The 21,425-nt window shown below is 40.2% G+C and overlaps 1 protein-coding gene across 1 annotated transcript in view; it reads right to left on the reverse strand.

Moving 5' to 3' along the window:
* RNF10 (ring finger protein 10) overlaps positions 1–21,425 on the reverse strand; it is a 32,445-nt gene continuing 11,020 nt past the window's right edge. The window contains exons 3-17 of the mRNA XM_036929160.2: positions 18,485–18,684; positions 15,882–15,972; positions 14,727–14,911; positions 14,511–14,647; positions 12,147–12,307; positions 10,749–10,874; positions 10,214–10,490; positions 9,877–10,010; positions 8,770–8,887; positions 8,439–8,540; positions 7,306–7,461; positions 5,041–5,141; positions 1,837–1,894; positions 1,587–1,745; positions 1–967 (exon numbers count right to left, since the gene is read on the reverse strand). Of these exons, the coding sequence (XP_036785055.2) occupies positions 891–967; positions 1,587–1,745; positions 1,837–1,894; positions 5,041–5,141; positions 7,306–7,461; positions 8,439–8,540; positions 8,770–8,887; positions 9,877–10,010; positions 10,214–10,490; positions 10,749–10,874; positions 12,147–12,307; positions 14,511–14,647; positions 14,727–14,911; positions 15,882–15,972; positions 18,485–18,684 (2,082 nt within the window). The 3' untranslated portion in view covers positions 1–890. The remainder of the gene's footprint in view (positions 968–1,586; positions 1,746–1,836; positions 1,895–5,040; positions 5,142–7,305; positions 7,462–8,438; positions 8,541–8,769; positions 8,888–9,876; positions 10,011–10,213; positions 10,491–10,748; positions 10,875–12,146; positions 12,308–14,510; positions 14,648–14,726; positions 14,912–15,881; positions 15,973–18,484; positions 18,685–21,425) is intronic.

The following is a 21,425-nucleotide window of genomic DNA, read 5'->3' on the forward strand; positions in this document are numbered from 1 at the left end:
TTGCTTATGCAGGTGATTTATTGCAACTACTTGCCTTCACATTGTTACACCTAGAGGTTTAAATAAGCAGCAACATAATTACATTCACACACAAATACAGCTCAAACCAAGGCATCAGAGTGCTCTTGACAACAGGATGGCAGTGGGCAACCCCACTGCTTTCAAACCTGTCCTGTTCCACCACCAGGTGTACCAGCCTCCTGATTCAGGCCCTTGAAACAAGCTGGACCTAATGGTTGGCAGGTCCCAGGGTTTCCTTGGTCAGTGACAGTTACAGCTTTCCTTGCCAGACAGAAGCCATGTTCAAGAGGCAAAACCCTTCATCACACATGCAAGTGTGACCCGGGTCTGGCATCACAGCCTGGGCATTTGTCAGAAGAAAAACTGCAATTCAAGCTGAGTATCCTAAATCCATTTATTCCCATCCTTCTGTTTCTTTAACAAGATAACTGAATAGATAGAAAAGATTCAACTATTTTAAAAGCCACTGACAGGTTTGCTGAACCGTGATGCCCTGACACATGACGTCACCCACAGAGCAGTGCTGAACAGTGGTTTGGGCTGCTCCAAGAGATGCTAAAGGGACTCAAATTTATTTGGGTTGAAAAGAACTAAATACACATGGGTCAAAAAAACCCTAACCTGGCAACAAACTAAAAATCTTGGCAGGAGAAATTTCTTGTGTCAATACTTTTATTCTGGTGTAAAGACGGGAAGCTGGAAAATACACTGTATTTAAATTTTCTTGGTTCCCCCTTCACGTTGTGGAAATCCCCCCACCCTATCCCAAGTTAATCTGTTCAAACTCAAATACTTTAAAAATTACAGCAGCAAAACCGAAGCATGGAGAAAAGAAAACCAGATGGAGAAGGTAGCCCAGGCCAGTAGTGTCACTTGGTGTGGACGACTGAGGTGCTGAACAGGAGCTTCTGTTTCTGTTTTTTTCTTTTCTTTCCTCCTTTCTCTTCTAAATGGAAACAGAAAGAGCTTAGCTTAAAATGCCATCCTCATGTTCCCTGGCTAGTTTTCATCACTGAGAGTCAGAGGCAGGTAAGGGTGCAGGCTCTGGAATTAGAATGCCTGGATTCAAATACCAGTCCTTGCATACTCTAGGTGTTTGGGTGAGTCACTTTACATCCCTAGAGCCCTCTTCCTCATCTGTAATGTGAGAATTATGCCACTTAATATGGTTATTGGGAGAATAAAAGCACAATGCTAGGCACACAGAAAACACACTATAGATTATTAGTGTTATTGTCTAATCATGAATACCACAAAGTGGGATGAGCTTTGAGCCTGACCTCACCTATAAGCCACCAACTCGATTCTAAAATCTGTTCTCCACTACCATGTCTTATGGGGGAGAGGAGAGCAAAAGAGTTCCTCTGAATTTTGCCTCTGGGCCTTAAAAATTAACCTGGGGTGGTGGAAAGGTCCTATGTGACATAACCAAATGGAGTGTTAGCTGACAGTAGAATGTGAGCCTAGAGACTCAGGGAAAAGTGTCCAACTGATAAGTGACATCTCTCACTGGATCCAGATGGGAATGACAACCCTCTGCTGAGCACCAGTTCTTTGCTTTTTACCAGAGAGGGGATCTGAAGTAGCTGGTATGTCCAGTTTCATGAAGGCTGCTTCAATAGCTTGGCTGAAGGAATTTTGGAAACTGGGCACAGGAACACGGTCGGAGTTATCACTCTCCCCATCACTGTCCACATGGGTAGGAGGAACTAAGCTGTTTTCATCTAAAAAACAACAGTGTTAAATTCTAGAAACAACTAGAGACTTTTATGTTCTGAAAGGAGCCAAATTTCTTTTGGTGAGGAACCACCTCACCTTTCTTTGAAGCAGTTTTGGGCCACACATCTGTTTTTGCTTTTCCAACCCTCAGCATCTGCCAAAGCGGGAAAGGAGAAGAAAAAAGAGTTTAAGTAACCAGTCCAAATTTCTTTTCTAGACTCTAACTTTGACACCAGCTAGTTAAGGGAACAAAAAAAAAACCCCAACCATCACCTCTGGAAAAAAGATTTTCCAGGTACTTCTTAACATGGTTTTGGTCATGTCTTCTATTATATCCTGACCAATGGAACTGGCTGTGAAACTCACAAGGTGGGAAACCAGAAACTGGTAAAGCTTAGGAAACAGGTAAAGAATACTGAATAGATGGTCCAAGAGGTGCTTATTCAGATTCCCAAGTTGGGAATCCTAACTTTGTGTCATTCCCTGCTTCTGATCAGTTTTCCTGCTCTTCTTGGAACCCCTAAAAACACCAACCTCTTGGATAAGCAGTGTGCAATACACTCAAATTTTAAATCGAACCACCTGGCTACCCAACTGTAGCTACTCAAGGCCATGAAAACCAATTTAATTTTATCCTGAAACCTCTCCAATAGCCCTTTCAGTCTTTGCTTTTCTAATAGTTTAACTTTTCTATCTATCCAGACCAGATACCTGCAAGTACAGTAAAATCAGAACAATTAAATCCTCCAAGTGAGAAATCTGTTTCACTTGGCCCAGGCCAGCTTCATAACTGTTGAGGGCCACCTGCCACACATGCCATGTAACCCAAAGCAGGATGAATTTTACTCCTGGAAGAATACCAACAGACAAGCCTCACATGATTACATGATTCAAGTAGTAATGTCTTGTCCTAAAGTGTATGTCCCAAAGTGAGGCACACATTACATAGGATGAATTGGATTGGCAGAGGTTGATTTCACTAAGTAACCTTTATCATCATGTTAGTACTTTGATGGTCTTCTCCTTTGGTCCCTGGGAATTTGGGGTCCAAATAGGATGACATCTGGAATCATCCTACTCTTAAAATGTCATTAAAATATGTACCACCTGTTTCATTTTTGCCAAAAATGTTATATTTAACTAGAATCCACTCATGAGAAAAGCCAAGTCCAAACTATAAGACATTCTATGTCAACTGGCCAGATGATTCAAAAATATCCATGCCACAGGAAAAAAAAAAAACAAGAGACCAAAGTAACTGTTATGGATCAAAGGAGACTAAAGAGACTTGACACTAAATGCAATGAGTAATCTTTGACTGGACCCAACTGAAAATACAGGACATTCAGACAAATGGGGAAATAGAACATATGTACTGTATTAGATATTACTGAATCAGTTTAATTTCTTTGTTGTGATCATAACTGGTTATATAGGAGAATGTCATCTTGGGGGCATGTATCTCCTATTTAATGAACTATCATTCATGAGGCCTGTAACTTATTTTTCAACAGAAAAAAACATATATATATATATATATATATATATATATATATATATATGTAATATATATATATCCCAAAATGGTAACTGTGATACAATGAGTCATAAGAAATATGTATTTGATAATTCAGGTGACCAAAATATATTTCTTAGATATAACTTCTTCATCTACAGCTCCTGAAAATGCTTCAGAGCCATAAAGATGAAACTGGTGTCTTGTTGTTATGGGTGTCTTATATGGGGACTTTTGGACCACACCCAAGGGCAGGGACTGGAGGTTGAAACCAGCCAATGGCCAATGATTTAATCAATCATGACTATGCAATGAAGCCATCACAAAAACCCATGAAAAGAGAATTTTGCTCTTTTGCATCCTGTTTCTCAGTGGGATAGTTTCCATGCTTGGAGAACCAGAACACTTCCACATGTCACCAAGCCAGGCCCCAATCTCCACGAGAATAGAAGCTCCTTTATTTGAGACCTTGCCCTATGTGTGCATCTCTTCATCTGGCTGTTAACTGGTATCCTTTATTAAACTGGCAAACATTTTACTGAGTTCTGTGAGCCACTCTAGCAAATTAAACCTAAGGGGGAGGTCACTGGAACCTCCAATCTATAGCCAGATGGTGAGAAGCACAGGCAACAGCCTGGAGCTTGTGAAGTTGAGGGGTGGGGGGCAGTCTTGTAGGACTGAGCCCTTAACCTGGGGAAATAAGCCCTTAATCTCTGGGCCAACAGCCTCAGAACAGAGTTGATTTTTGAACACTGGCATTTAAGAATTGCTTGGCCGTCATGGTTGGGAAAACTGCCTCCCATGCACACATACACTGGAATGGGGTCCAGAAGCCCTAGAGAAATAACAATTAGTGAATCTAAGTGAAAAGACAGAGTGTTTATTGCACTCTTTCAATTTTTAAGTTTGAAGTTTTTCAAAATATAAAGTTAAAAAAAAAGATATGGCAATAAAACCTAATTAATAAAAACTTAGGCATTCAACATAACTCCTGGGAGCTACTTAATTATACCTCTAAAGCCTAATAGTTAATTTTTAGGATTGCTCTATTATTTTACCCTCCTTAACTTCAGGACTCTATTTACCAAAGTTCAGTTTCTGCTTATTTCTTAGCACAAACTGCTGTTTGTATGTGAAACATCCATTGTCAACTGCTCTAAAGAACTGTTAAAACTAATAATTTCAAATTAGCCCCCAAAAAGTTAACACTAATGTCTTATGGAGGTGCTTGTCAAGCCGTCCATCAATTTTCCTCAGTTATCTGAATACAGGAATGCTGAGTGTTTGCTTATTGTTTAAAGATTAATTAATTAAGTGATTTGACATCAAGTCTCACTAGCCTAGTGTCCCAACCCAGCTCCCCAAGGAAGCTGGTTTGGCTAGTTACAGGGTAACTAAGACAACCTTTCACTTTCCAAAGTGAAGAGTAATGATTTACTATATGTAACACCTGAATCAGAGGTCCTAGAACCAGGCTGAGATGAATTAAAACTGACTGCCTGGAACTTGTGCTCAGTATACAAGTTTCTAAGCATTTGGTAAATAATTAAAACTCTTGATTCTCCCTCAGCTACTCTTGGCCTCCTTCCTTGTTAAGTCTAGGGTAATACCCAAGACTAAATCCACACACTTCCTTCTTAAGAAAGTCTTCCGTATTATTAGAGTCAACGCAACACCAGCCTGTAAGTCTTGTCCCTTCCCCACAGAGGGATTTCCAGAAAGAACAAGGAGTAAAGTTCATGTAAATAAATACCCTTGGGCTGCTTCCCATGCAAAGGGTTTACCTGGGCAAAGGAAGGGAAGGGAGAGTCTTCTTCCAGACTCCCAACGCAGAATGAAGGACTGCCCTGACTGGCAGTGGGTGACAGAGGGGTCAGCAGAAAGTCTGAAAGGGAACCAGAGACCTGATTATATGAATCAAGTAACGAGAGAGAAGAGATGTACAAAAAAAGCTTTGTTATAGAAATCAGCAGACTGTTTTTTTAAGTCTGAAGATATGGTGACTGAAAATACGGTCAGGTGTCAAATATGAATGTATAAATAAAAGCCTTCTTGCTGTCCTGTCAATTATATTACATGTATTTTATATTTGCAGGCAATACTGAAGGTTTCTTTTTTGTGTAAACTCTAATTTCTATCAAGGTGTCATGGATTTTTAAAATTAATATTTCACTGCAATTGTCTCAGCATTGGTTAACTTATTTTTGCCAGGAACATTATTGATCAAGCAAATAAACTGAACAGCATTTGAGGGGAAAAAAAAGAGAGAAGAGAGGAGCCCTGAGATGGATCCAGATAATCACCAACCCTACCTCAAAAGCAATCCTTAAATCTAACTTCAACTCTGCTATATTCTTACAAAGCCAAGAACATCGCCTATTATTCAGATAGGGAGAGAAAAGTTTAGTGATTATAGTAACACTAGAAGGCATGGCAGAAGAACCCTTTCCACACAAGCTAGCTCTCAAGGCCTAGATATAAGACTGTTGTGGACTGGTTCTGTATGGATGAAAAGACTTCAGACACAAAATTTAATCAGGTCAGCCTTTATGTTCCAGCCAGCACATGTCTATGACCTGGGACGGTCCAGAATCCAAAATACACACACCAACAAAAGCCAGCATGAAGGTGCAAGCTTTTTTCCTGATAATCCGTAAATAACACTCTTCTTCATCCTTGCTGACCTAGAGGTGACCATTTACCACAGATCAGTCTACCCACTGCCCTGATCACTGCTGGTAGGAAGGCTCCTAGTCACTCTCCCAGGAGCAGGCCCTTCCCTAGTCACCCAGAGCTGTTTAAATGTTCTAGTTTAAATACATTAAAGCCCACAACTCCAGAAAAGCTAGTATATGAGGATACAATCTTTTTATCACAGGTAATGTAATAGATGTTCAGCCATACATATTCCTTTGAAAAGCAGCTCTCTTAAACTGAAGAGTCAGGTTCTAGCCCCAGTTCCTGCCACTAAGATCCTACCTCAGCCTCAAGCTCCTACAGGCTTATCACAAAAGTCACCCAGTTTTAAATATTCTGTTCTTGGACATTTTGTTAAAAATGCCTAACAAGAGACATACATTTTTATCAAAAACTGCCAGGTGGATGAAAAACAAAAGATAGCTGTCTGAAATTGTAGTAACCCCTTATTAAAGTGTTTCACTTCTTAACATATGAATACATTATATATAAGAAAATAATATTTTTTAAAGGCCAAGGCCTCTTTAAACAACCTCTCAATCCTGATCTCACTCCTTAGAGTGGAACACACACCATTACCAGTTTGGAATGTAATCATCCCAGTATTTTTCTATACATTTAGATAATGAAATGCTTTGTTTTGTGTTTTTCTTTAAACCCACAATTGGTATCATGTTTTGTCCTGTTTTGTGACTTCCTTTTATATTAAAGGTCTACCTACCCATTAGTACATGAAGACAGCTATTTCCTTCTTCAATAGGTGAAAGTATTTCATACTACAAATGCTATACTTTAGCCACTTCCCCTAATAATAGACTTTGCAGGCTTTTTTTTGAACTGCTATTATAAACAATGCTACAATAAAGAGACACATAAAAAATATGCTTAAACAGTGCTCACCGTTAGTCCTTTCCTTCATACCCAAATTCTTTTGTTTTGATTTGTATTTGAGTGTCTGAATGTAGTCGTACATTGTTCAGAGTAAATATTTCTTAATTTTAATTATTAAAAAAAATAATAATATGCTTAAGCATATTGGGGGAGTATCTCAAAACTAATCTAGAAGTAAGACAGCTGGGTCACAGGGAAGCATCTAGATATAGCCATCCTGCCCTATAAGCTGCCTTGAGGTTTTTAGAAGCTAGCAGGGCATAAGATAGTACAGCCAATGGGAAAGATGAATCAAATGACAAGAATTTGATATACTCAGGAATATATTAACTACCCAAAGAAAGGTTAGTCACCCAAAGACACCCACCATGATAAGTTACAGTCATAAATACAAACTGGCTTTGCTTAATGTCTGTGGCTAGTGGCCAGGTTCATTCTTTAAATCCCAACTCTACATTTACCTGCTTGGGAGCCTGGACTTCTGCTGAGAGAAGAAAGGGAAAGAGCCCCATGGCCCTCCGTGCTGGTGGGACCCAAGGCAGAATCAGAGGAGCAGGTATAGGAATTGAAGGCAGGAAACTGCTGTAGATTCTCTAGGGGAATGTGGACTTCTGGGTCTGCAAAGGCAAGATGAGAACGGTGGGCCCAATTACAGGATTCCACAAATCTTTTCCAACAGTTGAGGACAAACAATATGAGTCCCCCATGGGTCTGAAGGATATAGGCAGAAGCTTTAAAACATTTATAGTAACTGTCACTTTATGTCTTTGCTTTAATATAAAAGCCTTGTTTCTAACTTTGTAATTGAAGCTGGGTGATAAACATGGGGGTTAATTATAGTGTTCTACATACCTGTTTGAATATTTCCTTAATAAAAAAAAGTTAAAACAAAAACCCCTCTTTCTGCACCATCAGTTCTCTCAAGCATTTAGGACATGTGCCAAACAGCTAAACAGAACTGGGACTCCAGCTGTGTATTTATCCCAGCAGGTGAAGTAAAATGGCTAAGTCCTTCCCCTAGCCAAGGACTCACCTCCTTGTTTTCTAGAGGATAACCAGGCCCTCATGTCACACTCACCTCTGGAGTTCAATAAAGCTTACATTAGAGAACCAGATCAAAAGACTCTATAGTTCTGGTATGAAAGAGCTCTTAAATAAAACTTCCTGTGTATACTTCCTGGTTTTTCGAGGTTTCTACTATATCAGACCCTCTGGACAGACCTGCTGTGTGTGACTCCCTTTAACAGAGGCCAAAAGGTGGGGTCTATGTTCTATCCAGAGAGCATGTGGGACAATTATACCCAGAATTCAGCAGATCTCCAGTTCCCTTCCCAGAAATAGGCTTTTTCACCAGTTATACCAAGGATGAATTTAATCTTACTCCTTACTATGTGCTTCGACCTGTGTTAACATACTTAATTCTCAAATAAGCCTATGAAAGAGGTACTTTCATGATTCATACCTAAGAGTTGATGAAAACAAGTGGCACAGCTAAGATATGAATCTAAGCAGCAGGGCTCCTGAGTACAGGCAGCCAGCCTCTGTACAATAATTCACAACTCTACTAGTCCAAGATCAGAGTTTTTGAACTTACACTTGCCCTGTTTCTTGTTCTCCTCCATCTCAATCCTGCGCTCTCGGCGGCGTTCCTCGCGAGCCTTCTTCTGTCGCTGGCGCTTCCTTTTCTCAATGTCATCTGTGGGTTGGTCAGGTTGTGAGGAGGCAGACCCAGGACAACCTGGCCATTAACTCCTCCCAGTGACTAGTAGCTCAGGCCACACAAGTGGGCCCAGCTGGACTGGATGAACAGATGGAGTGTATCGGGAAGTACTGAGACTCATGATACAGCTCCTTAACTCCTCCCACCCTGGGTTTCTTGTCACAAGAATCCCTGAACTTGTGAAGCAAAGTCAGGGTGTTCTCACCTGAGAAAATCTCTAGAGTTTCCTTAGAGACAACAGGAGGCTGGAGAGCCAGTTCACAGATACTGAACTCACAGGTGAGTGGCAAGTGAGAGAGATATCTATGACGCTGTCGGACATCCTACAACAGAAAAGGAACCGACCCTCAAATAAGACCAGGCCTGACTGAGGGCAGGGTTCCCACCCCAGATACCCAACAGTATACACACACTCAGACAGCACTGGGGCTCTCAGAGAGTAGTTCTCAAGTTATTACCATTTCAAAAAGCCAAAGAGTAATGGTCAGTTAACCTACCCTATGGTAGAATAAGCAACCAAAAACAGTGTTTTGGTTTGTGCTGCAAATGAATGAATTAAGCCTGGTAAAAAAAATCTAAAGCTCATCAGCTGTTTCTGATTTTCTGGGGTCCACAACTAAGGGGAAAGAACAAGGAAGGTAAGAATTACCTGTGGATGAAAAACCTAGGAACCACTGACAGAACTAATGGTAACTGGGAAAGCAGACAAAGCAGATTTCCCTACTGAATGAACCTTGGCCTAAAACAGTAAAAAGTCCATCAACTTAACATTCTTTTGTTTTCCTGCATGTTTGATGGAAAGGTTATAGTACTCAAAGAACCTCTAATTTTAGGCTTCTAACAAATTTGTGATCAATACAGGGATACTCTTAGAGGGCAAAAATTCACATATGTAAACTATCAGACAGTAATTCACAGGTATCTGCTAAGCCAAAAATGCACCTCAAGCTCATGCAAGCTTGCTTAAAGCCTCCAAGGACTTTTTGTTTTCCTGGACATTTCTCCCAGGCAATAAGAAGCAAGAGAAAAAACAAACTCATCTTGAATGAAAGCAGGAGACATCTATATTTCCAAACCACAATAAATGAACCTGTGAAGCAGAGAGCTATGGTGACAGCCTTAAAACCCAGCATGGTAGGGAAACACCATTACTCTTAAAAAATCCATGGGCATTATCACTTACAAAAATAAGCTTAAGAATACAAAAACTAAAGGTCTTGTAGATTTGTGAACTTGGGTTGCCTAGGCCCACCCTGAAGACATTAGGTTAATGCCGCTCTCCAATCCCCCACCTCTAAGTGCAGGACCTTACCTCAGACATGGAGTACCCGGCGATCTCCACCACTGTGGCCGAGATCTTCTCAGGGCTGTGCTCCAGGCTGCCATACTCCCGCACAAGGCAACGCACATTCACAGGGTGCAGGAACATGTGCTGCCCATCCTCCGCTGAAGACAAGCGGTTCTATCACACAATAGCCTTGGCCAGTCCTCAACACAGAGCTTCCTCTTTACCCCCTCATAGCTAGGCCTGCTCTCCCTCCCCAACACCCAGGATCTAGTAACAGTGCCTCCCTTTCTGCTTACAAAGCCAGGTCATCTCTCTGAAACACCTCTGTGGTAACCCAGCCCTCCTCCTCAGAGACCCTTACCTTGGTAAAAATAATAACAAGGAGAGCTGCTCAGGTGTGTGAAGCCCAGCTTAGTGATGGGATCCTTCTGGCTGGACTTGGTACAAATGGTCCCCTCTCCAAGATTGTCATCTGCTAACTCTGAGTCATCACAGGCCTCCAACAACCCCTCGGGCTCTGGTTCAGACACTGCTTCCTCTTCCTCCACCAGAGGGAGAGCAAGAGGACGAGGAGCAGAGCCCAGAGAACAAACGTCGGCGGTTTCTTCATCAAAAGCAGACAGATACTCCAGCACACCCTGTGGGGACAAATTTTAGGTCAACAAAGAGTACATGTGGCAAAGGTAGGCACAGGCACCTAGCTCTCTGGATGTTTACCTTAGCTATCACATCCACTGATTTAACACCCCTGAGTAAAAAACTAGTAAGCACACAGAAGTACTCATAATCCCCTCTTCTCCCACCCAAGTCCAGGTCCATCAGCATCAGTGCTGACCATCTCAACAGAAGCATTTGAGGAATGGCAGCCATTCAGTCTTTACCAGGGACACACTAACCTTCCTGGGTTGAAAAACAGACTCCTTCGCCAAGGGAGCCATCAGCACCAATTGTTCCAGAGCAGCCTCGACACCAGTGACCTCCCCTCTGTTTTCAGCCAATCCTGACAGAGCTTCTTCCCGAGCCTAGACCACCAAGAGAAGACCAGAGAAAGCTAAGTTTCTAGGAACACACTTATAGTTTGAAAGGCAAAGACTTACAATGGCCTGTCTCAACAGAAGTAAAAAGGCAACAAGCCCCAATGGGAAGAGTTTAAGTACTTAAAATTGTTAATCTGTAAGGGAAACAGGAAACAAAAGCATCTGGTCCTCAAATGGGATGTTATTCTGCTTAGCATCTCTGATGACGACAATGACAACACTACACAAAAGCTTCATGAACAGAAATCCAAGAACACAGAACTAGTCTAGCTTTTATGAACTGCACTTAGCGCCTCAGCACAGGAGGTAGGGGTTTGGTCACCCCCACCTCAACCTAGACAGCTCAACTTCTTTGTAGCTTTTCTTCTACATGAAATGCATTTGAACAAATGCTCTGTATTGTAAAAAGAAAATAAAAATAAAATACACAGGACCCTGTCCAAGGAGGACTTAGGAGTCAGAGAGACAGGAATTCAAACACCAACTTCACCTCTTACTAATGTCCCCAAGCAACTTACCTAACCCATGACTCCATTTTCTCATCCATGGAAGAGGACAGTTCTATCTACCACACCAGGATATGAAGCTTAAGTGAGATAAATTTATGTACAGTACCTTAGCACAGGCCTGTCCTGTGCCAATCACTCTCTAAGCAAGGGCTTTTGTTGTTCTAATATAATGTGACTCTCAAAACGTGGTCTGGGAATGAGCAACATCATTATCACCCTGGAATTTGTTATAATGCAAATTATTAAGCCTCCTGAGGCCAGACCTACCCACTCTCTCAGGGAGAAGCCCAACAACCAGTTACTCTGATGCTGGTTAAAGCTTAAAAGAATCCCTGTTGTAGAAGACACAGGACATAGGGAGTTTTATATTTAGATAACTCTTGCTGCTCCAAAATCCTCAGCAGGTACTGATAGGGCCTGGAGAAAGGCCATAATACTTTCTCCACAATGTCTATCAAATAAAACATCTCTAAAAATAATTCCAAGTGCTTTCCTAGAAAACAAAAACCCTACCTTGCAAAATGAAGAACACAGCTAACCTAAAACTGTCTCAGTTATAAAATCATTTTTACTTGTTCTTTCAGCTCCAGACAACACTTTAAAAACCACTAGGCTGGACCTTCCCTCCCATCACTGAAGCCAGAGCAGATCGGCTTTCTTAGCCACTCCCTGCTTACTACCTCACATGTATGTGGGGCTGCAGTGATTCATCCTCACCATCCCACCCTATGTCCAGCGCGTATCTCACCTTGAGTTCCTGGATAGCTGCCTCAATAAAGCAGGACTCGGGAGTGTGCTTCTCCTCTGCCAGCTGCTGCTCTAGCGCTATTTTCTCTTCCTGAACTACCCGGCACAGCACCTGCTCCTTAGAGGCCAGCAGCAACTTGGAGTACTGGCTGTGCTGTTCATCTGCAAAAGGCCAGCAAGAGCACAAAACACAGCACACAAGGCTCAGGACCATGTGGCTGAACAGGACTTTCACACAGTTTTTCTAAGGTGAAGATGGAGTAATTCAGTCTAATTTCCTAAAAATAATTTAGCAAGGACCTTAATATAAGGTTAATAAGCTCTGACCCCTTAAGACAAGAAATCTATTCCACAAAAGCCAAAGACATGGTCAAAAATTTAGTCAGAAGATATTCATTAGTTACAGCCTCCCTCTGTACTATCAGAAAACCTGAAACCAACCAGTAAATCCAGTAATAAAGAGACAGCATATTCATTAAAGATATTTTTGCAGACATTAAAAATGATTTTCTAAGGGGCACTTAGTGACAAGGAGAAATACCCACATTATGTGGGAAAAAAGCAGATGCCAGAGTAAAAAACTTAAAGCCAATCTCACAAAAATATACATGCATAGAAAAAATATACAATGAACATTCTGGATACAAGTATAATGGATGATTTATTTTCTTTACTTCCTTCCCCATATTATCTCTACTAAAAAAAAAAGTTTAAAACAATGTTATCTTTTGAGAAACCCTTGAAATGCCATTTTCTGATCCTTCTATCGTAGTACCTGCCCAGAGATAATCATTTAACAAATCTGAATGTACCTGCCAGATATTTTGCTAAACCTATGCATGCCCATGCTCATAAAGGTTTGTCCATAAATGATTAAATCATACAGTATGTCCTGAAGTCCTTCAAAATGTTAACAGAGATCTATCCCATTTTTACCCTCTGTATTATGCTCCACAATATATATATAATGCTATGATATACTCTACTATAAAGTTCCTTATAGAACATTTTAACTATTGCCAATTTCCATTATATTGTAATAAAATTGTTACATATGCTCCTTGGTACAAAAGATTTCTAAGAGATACTTAAGGATAAATGCTAATCAAAGGCTGTGCTTATTTTAAATATGACCAAATTGCCCCCCAAAAGGTTTTATAGATTTATATTCTTACAAAGAACAAGAGTACCCATTTCTCCACTCCTGCCAAATACCAGTGTTCCCAAAGTCCTTTTTTTCCCATGAATCTAACAGGCATTTTGATTTGCACTTGCATAGCTGTTAGCAAAGTTAGATCACTGTAGATACTTGGAAGTTATCCTAATATCCATTTCATGGAATGCTCTGTCACATGCTTAGCCCATTCTACTATGTTATTAATCTAATTTGTAAAACATGTTCTAGATGTTAATCTTTATATTTTTTTATTTATTTTTGCTTTTTCATATAATGGTTTTTTTTTTTATTGAAGCATTGATTTATACAATCTTATATTGGTTTCAAGTATACAACACAATGGTTCAACAGTTATCCATATTATTAAATCCTCACCCCTAGTAGTGCAGTTACTATCTGTCAATATAGGAAGATATTACAGAAATCTTAAGTTTTAAATGTGTAAGCCTTTCCCCAGTTCATCTGCTGACTTTGAAGAATCTTGTCTGATTTCATTCTCATAAAATCTAATTTACCTTTCCTTTCATAGCATCTGTGGTTTCAAATACCGATCCATATCTGAGGATTTATAAAGATACTGTCCTATATTACCCTTTAAAAGTTTCGGATTTTTAAAAATTTCATTCTTCAATCCATCAGGAATTTATTTTTATGAATGAGACAGAGATCATTTTAGTTTTTCTTTTCTGTAAGAAGAGTTCATTTGTTTCAATACTATTTATTGAAAAATCTTTGCCCAGAAATTGAAATGCCACTTTAATCTATGCTCATTTCTCCATGGAGTACAGGGAATACAACCCCTGCACTTTCTCCTCTATAAGCACTTATCACACTGTATATCCTAGTTGACTGGCTACCAGTGTGTCTTCTATTAGACTACCAAGTTCCTAGAAGACAAGTGCCAAGGCTGGCTGACTGTGGAATTCCCAAACCTGGGCACAGTGCCAGACACTATACTATTCAACAAAGCCTTGTAAAATGAAAAATTAATATATACCTAACAGAACCAAACTTGAAACCAAGAATTAAACCTCTGAAAATTCCACCCTAACCTACTGCAATCCTATTAGTAATTTAGAAATGCTAGAAATGGTTTGCCCAAAGGCTAAATTTGATAGTAGAAAGATATACTTAGTAGCCTTAAGGGTGTACCAAGGATTATTTGCCCCCAAAATGAACCAAACTCACCTCCTAGATGAATAGGATGGTCCACATTCATCCACTTGGATTTGGGCAAGGCCACCAACACACCTTTCTGCCTCTTCATCAGCTGCATTGTAATGGTATCACCAACAGCATACTGACGTGACTCTGTGGCAACAACACTGTGACATGGACATTTAGATGTAGTAGGGCAAGGAGTTAGCAGACTGGGGCCTCATATGGTAAACGTCTCCATCTCACCTCTTGAGATCCTTCTTATGCACAGAACTGTAACATATAGGACATTTACTCCAAGTCTTCTCACTCAGTGAAAGATAGTGTAGGATGCATGCCCAGCAGAAAATGTGTCCACAACGGGTTATCTTGGCTGCAGTAGGTGGATATAGGCATATTGGGCAAGATGGCACTTCATGGCTACAGATGCGCTGAAACAAAATGCCACCCCATTATACTTCTTTCAGAATTGATTAGGTACGGTCCAAGGTAAAACCTCTCCTCTCCCATCCCCAGTCATCTCCATAAAATTGTTCAACAATGCAGGTGTATGTATGACATCACTTTAAGCAAATCATTAAGGAAACCACAACAATGGTTTAATATAAAACTACTACATAATAGGTTAGTTGGGGGGTTCTACATCAAAGGAGAAAAATGACCAAAATCAATATATAGCCCAATTTACAAAGACTTATACATACACAAATATATATAGAGGTATAAAAGGGTCGAGAAGTAATGTCCCAGTAATTTTCAAGGGAGGAGCCAAGGAGACTTTCACTTTATATGCATCTGTTTTTTTAAATCAATGCATACAAAACAAGTTTCATAGGCCTTCTATGTCATTCTCAAATGATTTTACGAATTTTCACAGTAACAGGAGTCCACGCTTTGGGGGCCTATCATTTTGAAAGGTACTCTGCATCACATAACCTAGAAGAGCAAGGGGATACTCAGAGCTCATAAATCTTCAACAGAAAACAAATACAGCAGTAGCTTGCACAGAAGTACAGCTGCTGGCTGCACCACAAGGCTGATGCCTAATTTGATACTGATTACTACCAATGGCTACCAGCAAAGCAATGTCCACATAACGAGCCCACCCTAGGTTATCAGGGGGGTAACCAGAGACCCTCATATATTCTCCTAGTTACTTCTTGCCAGGAAGGAGGAGGTAGTAGATGAAACTTGCTTTTATACCTTCAGATCAGAGCCCTCCAACTCCCCAGTCCCACAGGCCAGTGTCAACTAGAGAGCACAAATGAACTCCAGGAGACACTAGGACCGACCTCTGGGAATTACCTACAGTAAGGCCAAGTGGAACAGGCTATCAGTAGTGAACCCACTGTGTCACCACAGTACCCACTAACAGTTTATCAACTTAGCTGAGCTACTCACCACTTGTTCCACAAAGTCCCAGTTGACTAAGGTATCAGGATCAGCAAAATGAACTGTGTAGTCTTGATCTTCAGACACTACAAATTGGCAGCTAGAAATAGGTAGGAAGACAAGGAAAAGGGAGACTGTCAGAATCCAGCCACAAGCCCTTAGCAGAAAATCATCACTACTTCAATCAGAAATCAAATGCAAGCCACCAGCAGCCATGGTTTGTGAAGCACTGAACTAACCAAGACTAAGACTCTAGTCTCAGTTCTGAGCCCTAGCTCAGGGGGGGATCCAAAAACTCTGCAGGCAGACGTCTAAATCCATGAACTTTGTTTCTTCTGCTTCCAAGCCCAGCCTAGCTGCCCCATAGGACTCCCCTGAGCTAAAATTAATCAATCCTCCATAATCAATTTTCCATCAATCACCAGGAAGCCAGATTTCCTCCCTCACCCACAGAAACCAAAGAACACAGCCAGTCTTCAAGGCAGTATAAAAGATTGTTCTCAATGATTTGAGTGGAAGTCTGTATGAAGTACTAAAAGGTCACTTCAGTCTAGATCGAAGGTTAAAAATTACATTGTATCTATGCCACACAAAAGAAAACAAAAGGGAATCAGTATTTGAGCAAATGTATGGCAAGCACCCCAACTTATTCAATTCACCCTGAAATAATCTCTCCTCCTTTAAAGGGGAGAGGCTGAATCTCAAAAGTGGTTAGGTAAATTACTCAAGGTCAAAAGTATCAGACAGAAACCAGATATGAGTGGGGTGGAGAGAGAATTAAGGACAGCAAAGGCCACTACAAGAGACTCAGAGCTAACCAGTTAAAACTAGAAACCCAGAAGACCCAGAGTTAATGAATTGATCAGTTAACGCTCAAAAGGCCAGGAGCAACTTGGCCTGGACTGTTTGACTATTCCCCAGATAAGGAAAGGTATCTGAGAACAGCCCATGTCTTCATTGTGTCAATTAGATCATGCCATTGCAAGATTCACTTTAGCCTATTAAAAAGCCCAGCTTATTTTTTTTTATTTTGATATCGTTAATGTATAATTACTTGAACATTATGGTTACTGGACTCCCCCTATTATCAAGTCCCCCCCACATACCCCATTACAGTCACTATCCATCAGCGTAGTAAGATGCTATAGAATCATTACTTGTCTTCTCTGTATATACTGCCTTCCCCTTGTCCCCACCCCCTCCATTACATTATGTGTGCTAATCATAATGCCCCGTTTTCCCCCTTATCCCTCCCTTCCCACCCATCCTCCCCAGTCCCTTTCCCTTTGGTAACTGTTAGTCCATTCTTGGGTTCTGTGAGTTTGCTGCTGTTTTGTTCCTTCAGTTTTTTCTTTGTTGTTATACTCCACAGATGAGTGAAATCATTTGATGCTTGTCTTTCTCCGCCTGGCTTATTTCACTAAGCATAATACCCTCTAGCTCCATCCATGTTGTTGAAAATGGTAGGATTTGTTTTCTTCTTATGGCTGAATAATATTCCATTGTGTATATGTACCACATCTTCTTTATCTATTCATCTACTGATGGACACTTAGGTTGCTTCCATTTCTTGGCTACTGTAAATAGTGCTGCGATAAACATAGGAGTGCATATGTCTTTTTCAAACGTAAAAAGCCCAGCTTATTTTTTAACTTTACCTATATGCTGTTTTTCCTCCTTCAGCCCTAATCAAGTAATTTGCAACTTGGGCAACTAATTTAGCAAGCAGGCCCAGCCGTAAACAACATAGTAAAAGGCAGGAGGGATTCCATCTTAAAGATAAGTTTGCATTTTAAACCCAAGAAGTTAAGAAGTAAGATTCTTAAACCCAGGAAGTTAAGAAGTAAGATTCTTAACTTACTCTTTAACAAACAGTATCTCAGCCCACCTTAGGGGCCAGGCAAGCAGTTGTTTGATCTGCTCCCAGACCAAGAAGCCCGTATCTCAGGGAGAAATCAGAGCAGTTAATTTCTTGTGTTAATTCTAAATATTCAGAGACCACTTAACAAGTCTGCACCCCCAGCCCTTTGTCACATTCCTGATAAGGGGGAACTCTCAACCTTTCAGGACACAACTCTCTCTGAGGTCACCCACACTTTTTAAGTGCGTAGACTTTCTCTCCAACCTTCAGGGTGCCTCTCCTGAGGTCGCCTGCACTTTTTCTCTCTTTAAGTAACTTTAAATAAAACTTTTACTCTACTCACTACCGTGTCTCTGCCCTTCAATTCTCTGTTGCGGTGGGGACAAGAACTGAGGAAAATACACAACACTCCCCCTAACAAAAGGCCACAAGATTCAAATCTGGGTCTAATTCCAAAGCAAACACTTTTACTACCTCATCATGACATTAAAGCATTATTTAACTCTAGCATTTATTTATTTTTACCATTATATTCTTTTAAGCACCAAGAACATCCACACTTGGAGAGTAGGTTTTGGGCAAACATTTGCCCAAAAAAGGAGACAGACGTTACAAAAAAAAGAAAAGGAAAAGAAGCAGATCAACTCCCTCCGTGCCCCTCTCTCCCCTAGTAGTTTTAAAAGAAGCCTTTTCTCAGCACAATTGCCCAGAAATTCAACTATGCTTCCTTCCTAAGAGTAGCCATACTCACTTGGCCTGTAAAAAGAGTTCCTTGTTAAAAGGCTTATGCCCCCACTTGTTCCTTTTTCCCCAGCTGCCGTGTCCACTGCCTTCAAAGTGACCTGCCTGGCCACGGGGTTCAAAAGTGAAATTCAACAAGTGGTTCAGGTTGATCTTCTTCGGACCAGAGAACTGGGCAGGGCTGAACTCTGCCCGTTGAGCCTCTGCTACCTAGAGAGAATGAGAGTGAATCACAGTATTTTAGATTAGGATGACACTTTCTGATTTACAGCAGAATCTGTAACAACCCCTCCTTCTACATGGCTTAAAATATTAATAAGAAATAGGCTTAAAATAAAATAATCTTCCTAAGAGAGGGTAATGCAAAAGTCTACCCAAGATCTAGATGGGAGTAGAGAGGGGAAAAAGAGCCTTTATCATACAATTACTTAAACTGTTTAGTCTGCCCTGCTAAGTGGCAATTAACCATTAATGACAAAACCCATCCCAAACTCCTCTAGCTGCCTTGAAACACCAAGATTTTCTTCCTGCTTAATCTTTCAATAGTCCCACAGAATTCCTACACCTTCACTCATTAGCTACTTGTTCTGTAGTTTGTTTCTAAGTCCATGGAACTGCACTGTGGAGGTGGCTTGTAGGCAGCTACTAACTGCCATAGGCTTCAGGATCCTGCCAGAGACCTCCTCAGACACGCACTGCTATTCACTGTTAATTAAAACTGACAGAATTAGAACACGTAGGCAGACTAGCTTTGCGTCCAGAAATAAACCCAACCAGCAGATTCAGAAACAGTTTAGAAGGTGGCAAGAAACAGCATATGAGAAATACAACTGCACACAAACATGGAAGAAATCATGTCAGGGTGTTTTTGGTCCTTTTCATATTCCCAAATTGAAGTGGTACAGATGCCTGCTATGTCTCAGCTAGTGCATTTCTAATCCTACTTTACCATTTAATGTCATAAACATTTTGCCATGTTACTTAATATTAGTATACAGTCACTTTAAATGGATATTAACCATTACATTATGTACTTAGAACTACAATGCCCTAAGTGTAAAAGACTCCAGCTTTTTCACTATAACAAAATAATGCTGTGAAAAATGCACTTTTGGATAGATCTGTGCACAAATATTTGGGAATGTAAATTATTTATTTTGAACGTATAATAGGAGTTATTGGGTCAGAGGAAATGTAAATTTAAAGCTGCTTAGTCAAATTTAGAGATTAGTAAACAGCCCTTGTACATATGTGATAAAGAATATAAAGAGTACAAGAAGGGACATAGCAAAAGATAACTTACTTTCCAGAGACAACAAATACAGCTTTAATAATTACAGGTATGCTTTGGTTATGTAACTATACTCCTATTATGTTAATGTGTGTGCGCAATTTAAGTAGTAGCTTAAAAATCTATACATGCTGAAGTTACTCTACAAGAAGATATGTCAAAGAAATAATCAATCTTCCCATGTTTTCTCCCGCCTGCTACTTCTATAGCTTTTCTTCTTCCTTCCTAATTACAACAAATTCTTAAATAGAATTCGTGCCTCATATCAAATTTACCGAGTATCATAACTCCTCCAAGTGGTAAAGATACCTCAAGACAAATGCTGGGCATAGAAGCCACAGGGCATAAATATGCAAAGAAATAAAAAGCTAACCATTTCAAACAATAAGGCTTCTCTCTCACTTACCAACTTAACATTTCCCTGTATGGCCCCGGAAGATGACTGGTTAGCCAGAGACGGGTAAGATTCCTCAAGGGAGGAACAACCTAAGACAGGCACAGTCGCAGGGGGGTCATCAGGTGAGAAATTGGGGATCAACAGAGGTGAGGCTTAGAACCTCATCCCCCCGTTCTGAGAGAAATCTTCTGCATATGTGGATGTTTTATTGCCCTGGTCTAGCTTGGATTAACATATAGTCTACAGGCACACACCTGATCATCTACATTTGCTCTCTTACAACACTAAACTATGTTTTCTACCTTTATGTTGTATCTACCTACCACTTCAGCATTTTATTAAAAATAATAAAGAGAGAAATGTGGTATCCACATATAAATCAAGTATAAAAATCAAATGTGTATTCATATTTGAACTGACTGTTTATAGTTCATAATGCATGAGCAAAACCAAAAGTTTCTGTGATGACTGCCCTTGTACTGTTCACCATGTAACTTAGTCACTATGTAAGAATTTGTTCTCCATGTAAGAACTTGTTCGTTATGCTTCAGAAGATTGGAGACTGACGAAAATTAGGCTTGGGGTGGATTAATGATTGTGCATTGAGCATTGACTCCCCTATACAGAATTTTATTGTTGTTAACAACCATTTGATCAATAAATATGAGAGATGCCCTAACAACAACAACCAAAAAAAAGTACACACTTCCAGTTGTAAAATAAATAAGTAACCGGGATGTAATGTATAGCATAAGGAATATAGTCAAAATATTGTAACAACTTGGTATGGTGATAGCTGGTACCTGGAATTATCATGTATATAAATGTTGAATCACTGTGTTGTACACCTGAAACTAATGTAATGTAATACTGTGTGTCAACTACCCTTCAATAAAAAATAATTATCTAAAAAAAAAAAAAAAAAAAAAAAATACAGCTTTAAGATATCTGACACATATAGAATCATGGTACATGACCTTATGATCATATACATACAGTGGCACAGCATACAGTTAGACAATTTCTCTTTTTTTATCTTAACAGATCTTGGGAGACAGCACTCCACACACACACCTTAGTCAACTGGGACTTTGTGGAACAAGTAGTGAGTAGCTCAGCTAAACTGATAAGCTGTCAGTGGGGACTGTGGTGACATAGCAGCTGTTGGCTGGGTTCACTGCTGATAGCCTTCTCCACTTGGCCTTACTGTAGATAATTCCCAGAGATCAGTCCGGGTGTCTCCTGGAGTTTATGTAATTCACC

This window comes from Manis pentadactyla, chromosome 14, assembly GCF_030020395.1.
Source record: "Manis pentadactyla isolate mManPen7 chromosome 14, mManPen7.hap1, whole genome shotgun sequence".
Taxonomy (NCBI): Eukaryota; Metazoa; Chordata; class Mammalia; order Pholidota; family Manidae; genus Manis; species Manis pentadactyla.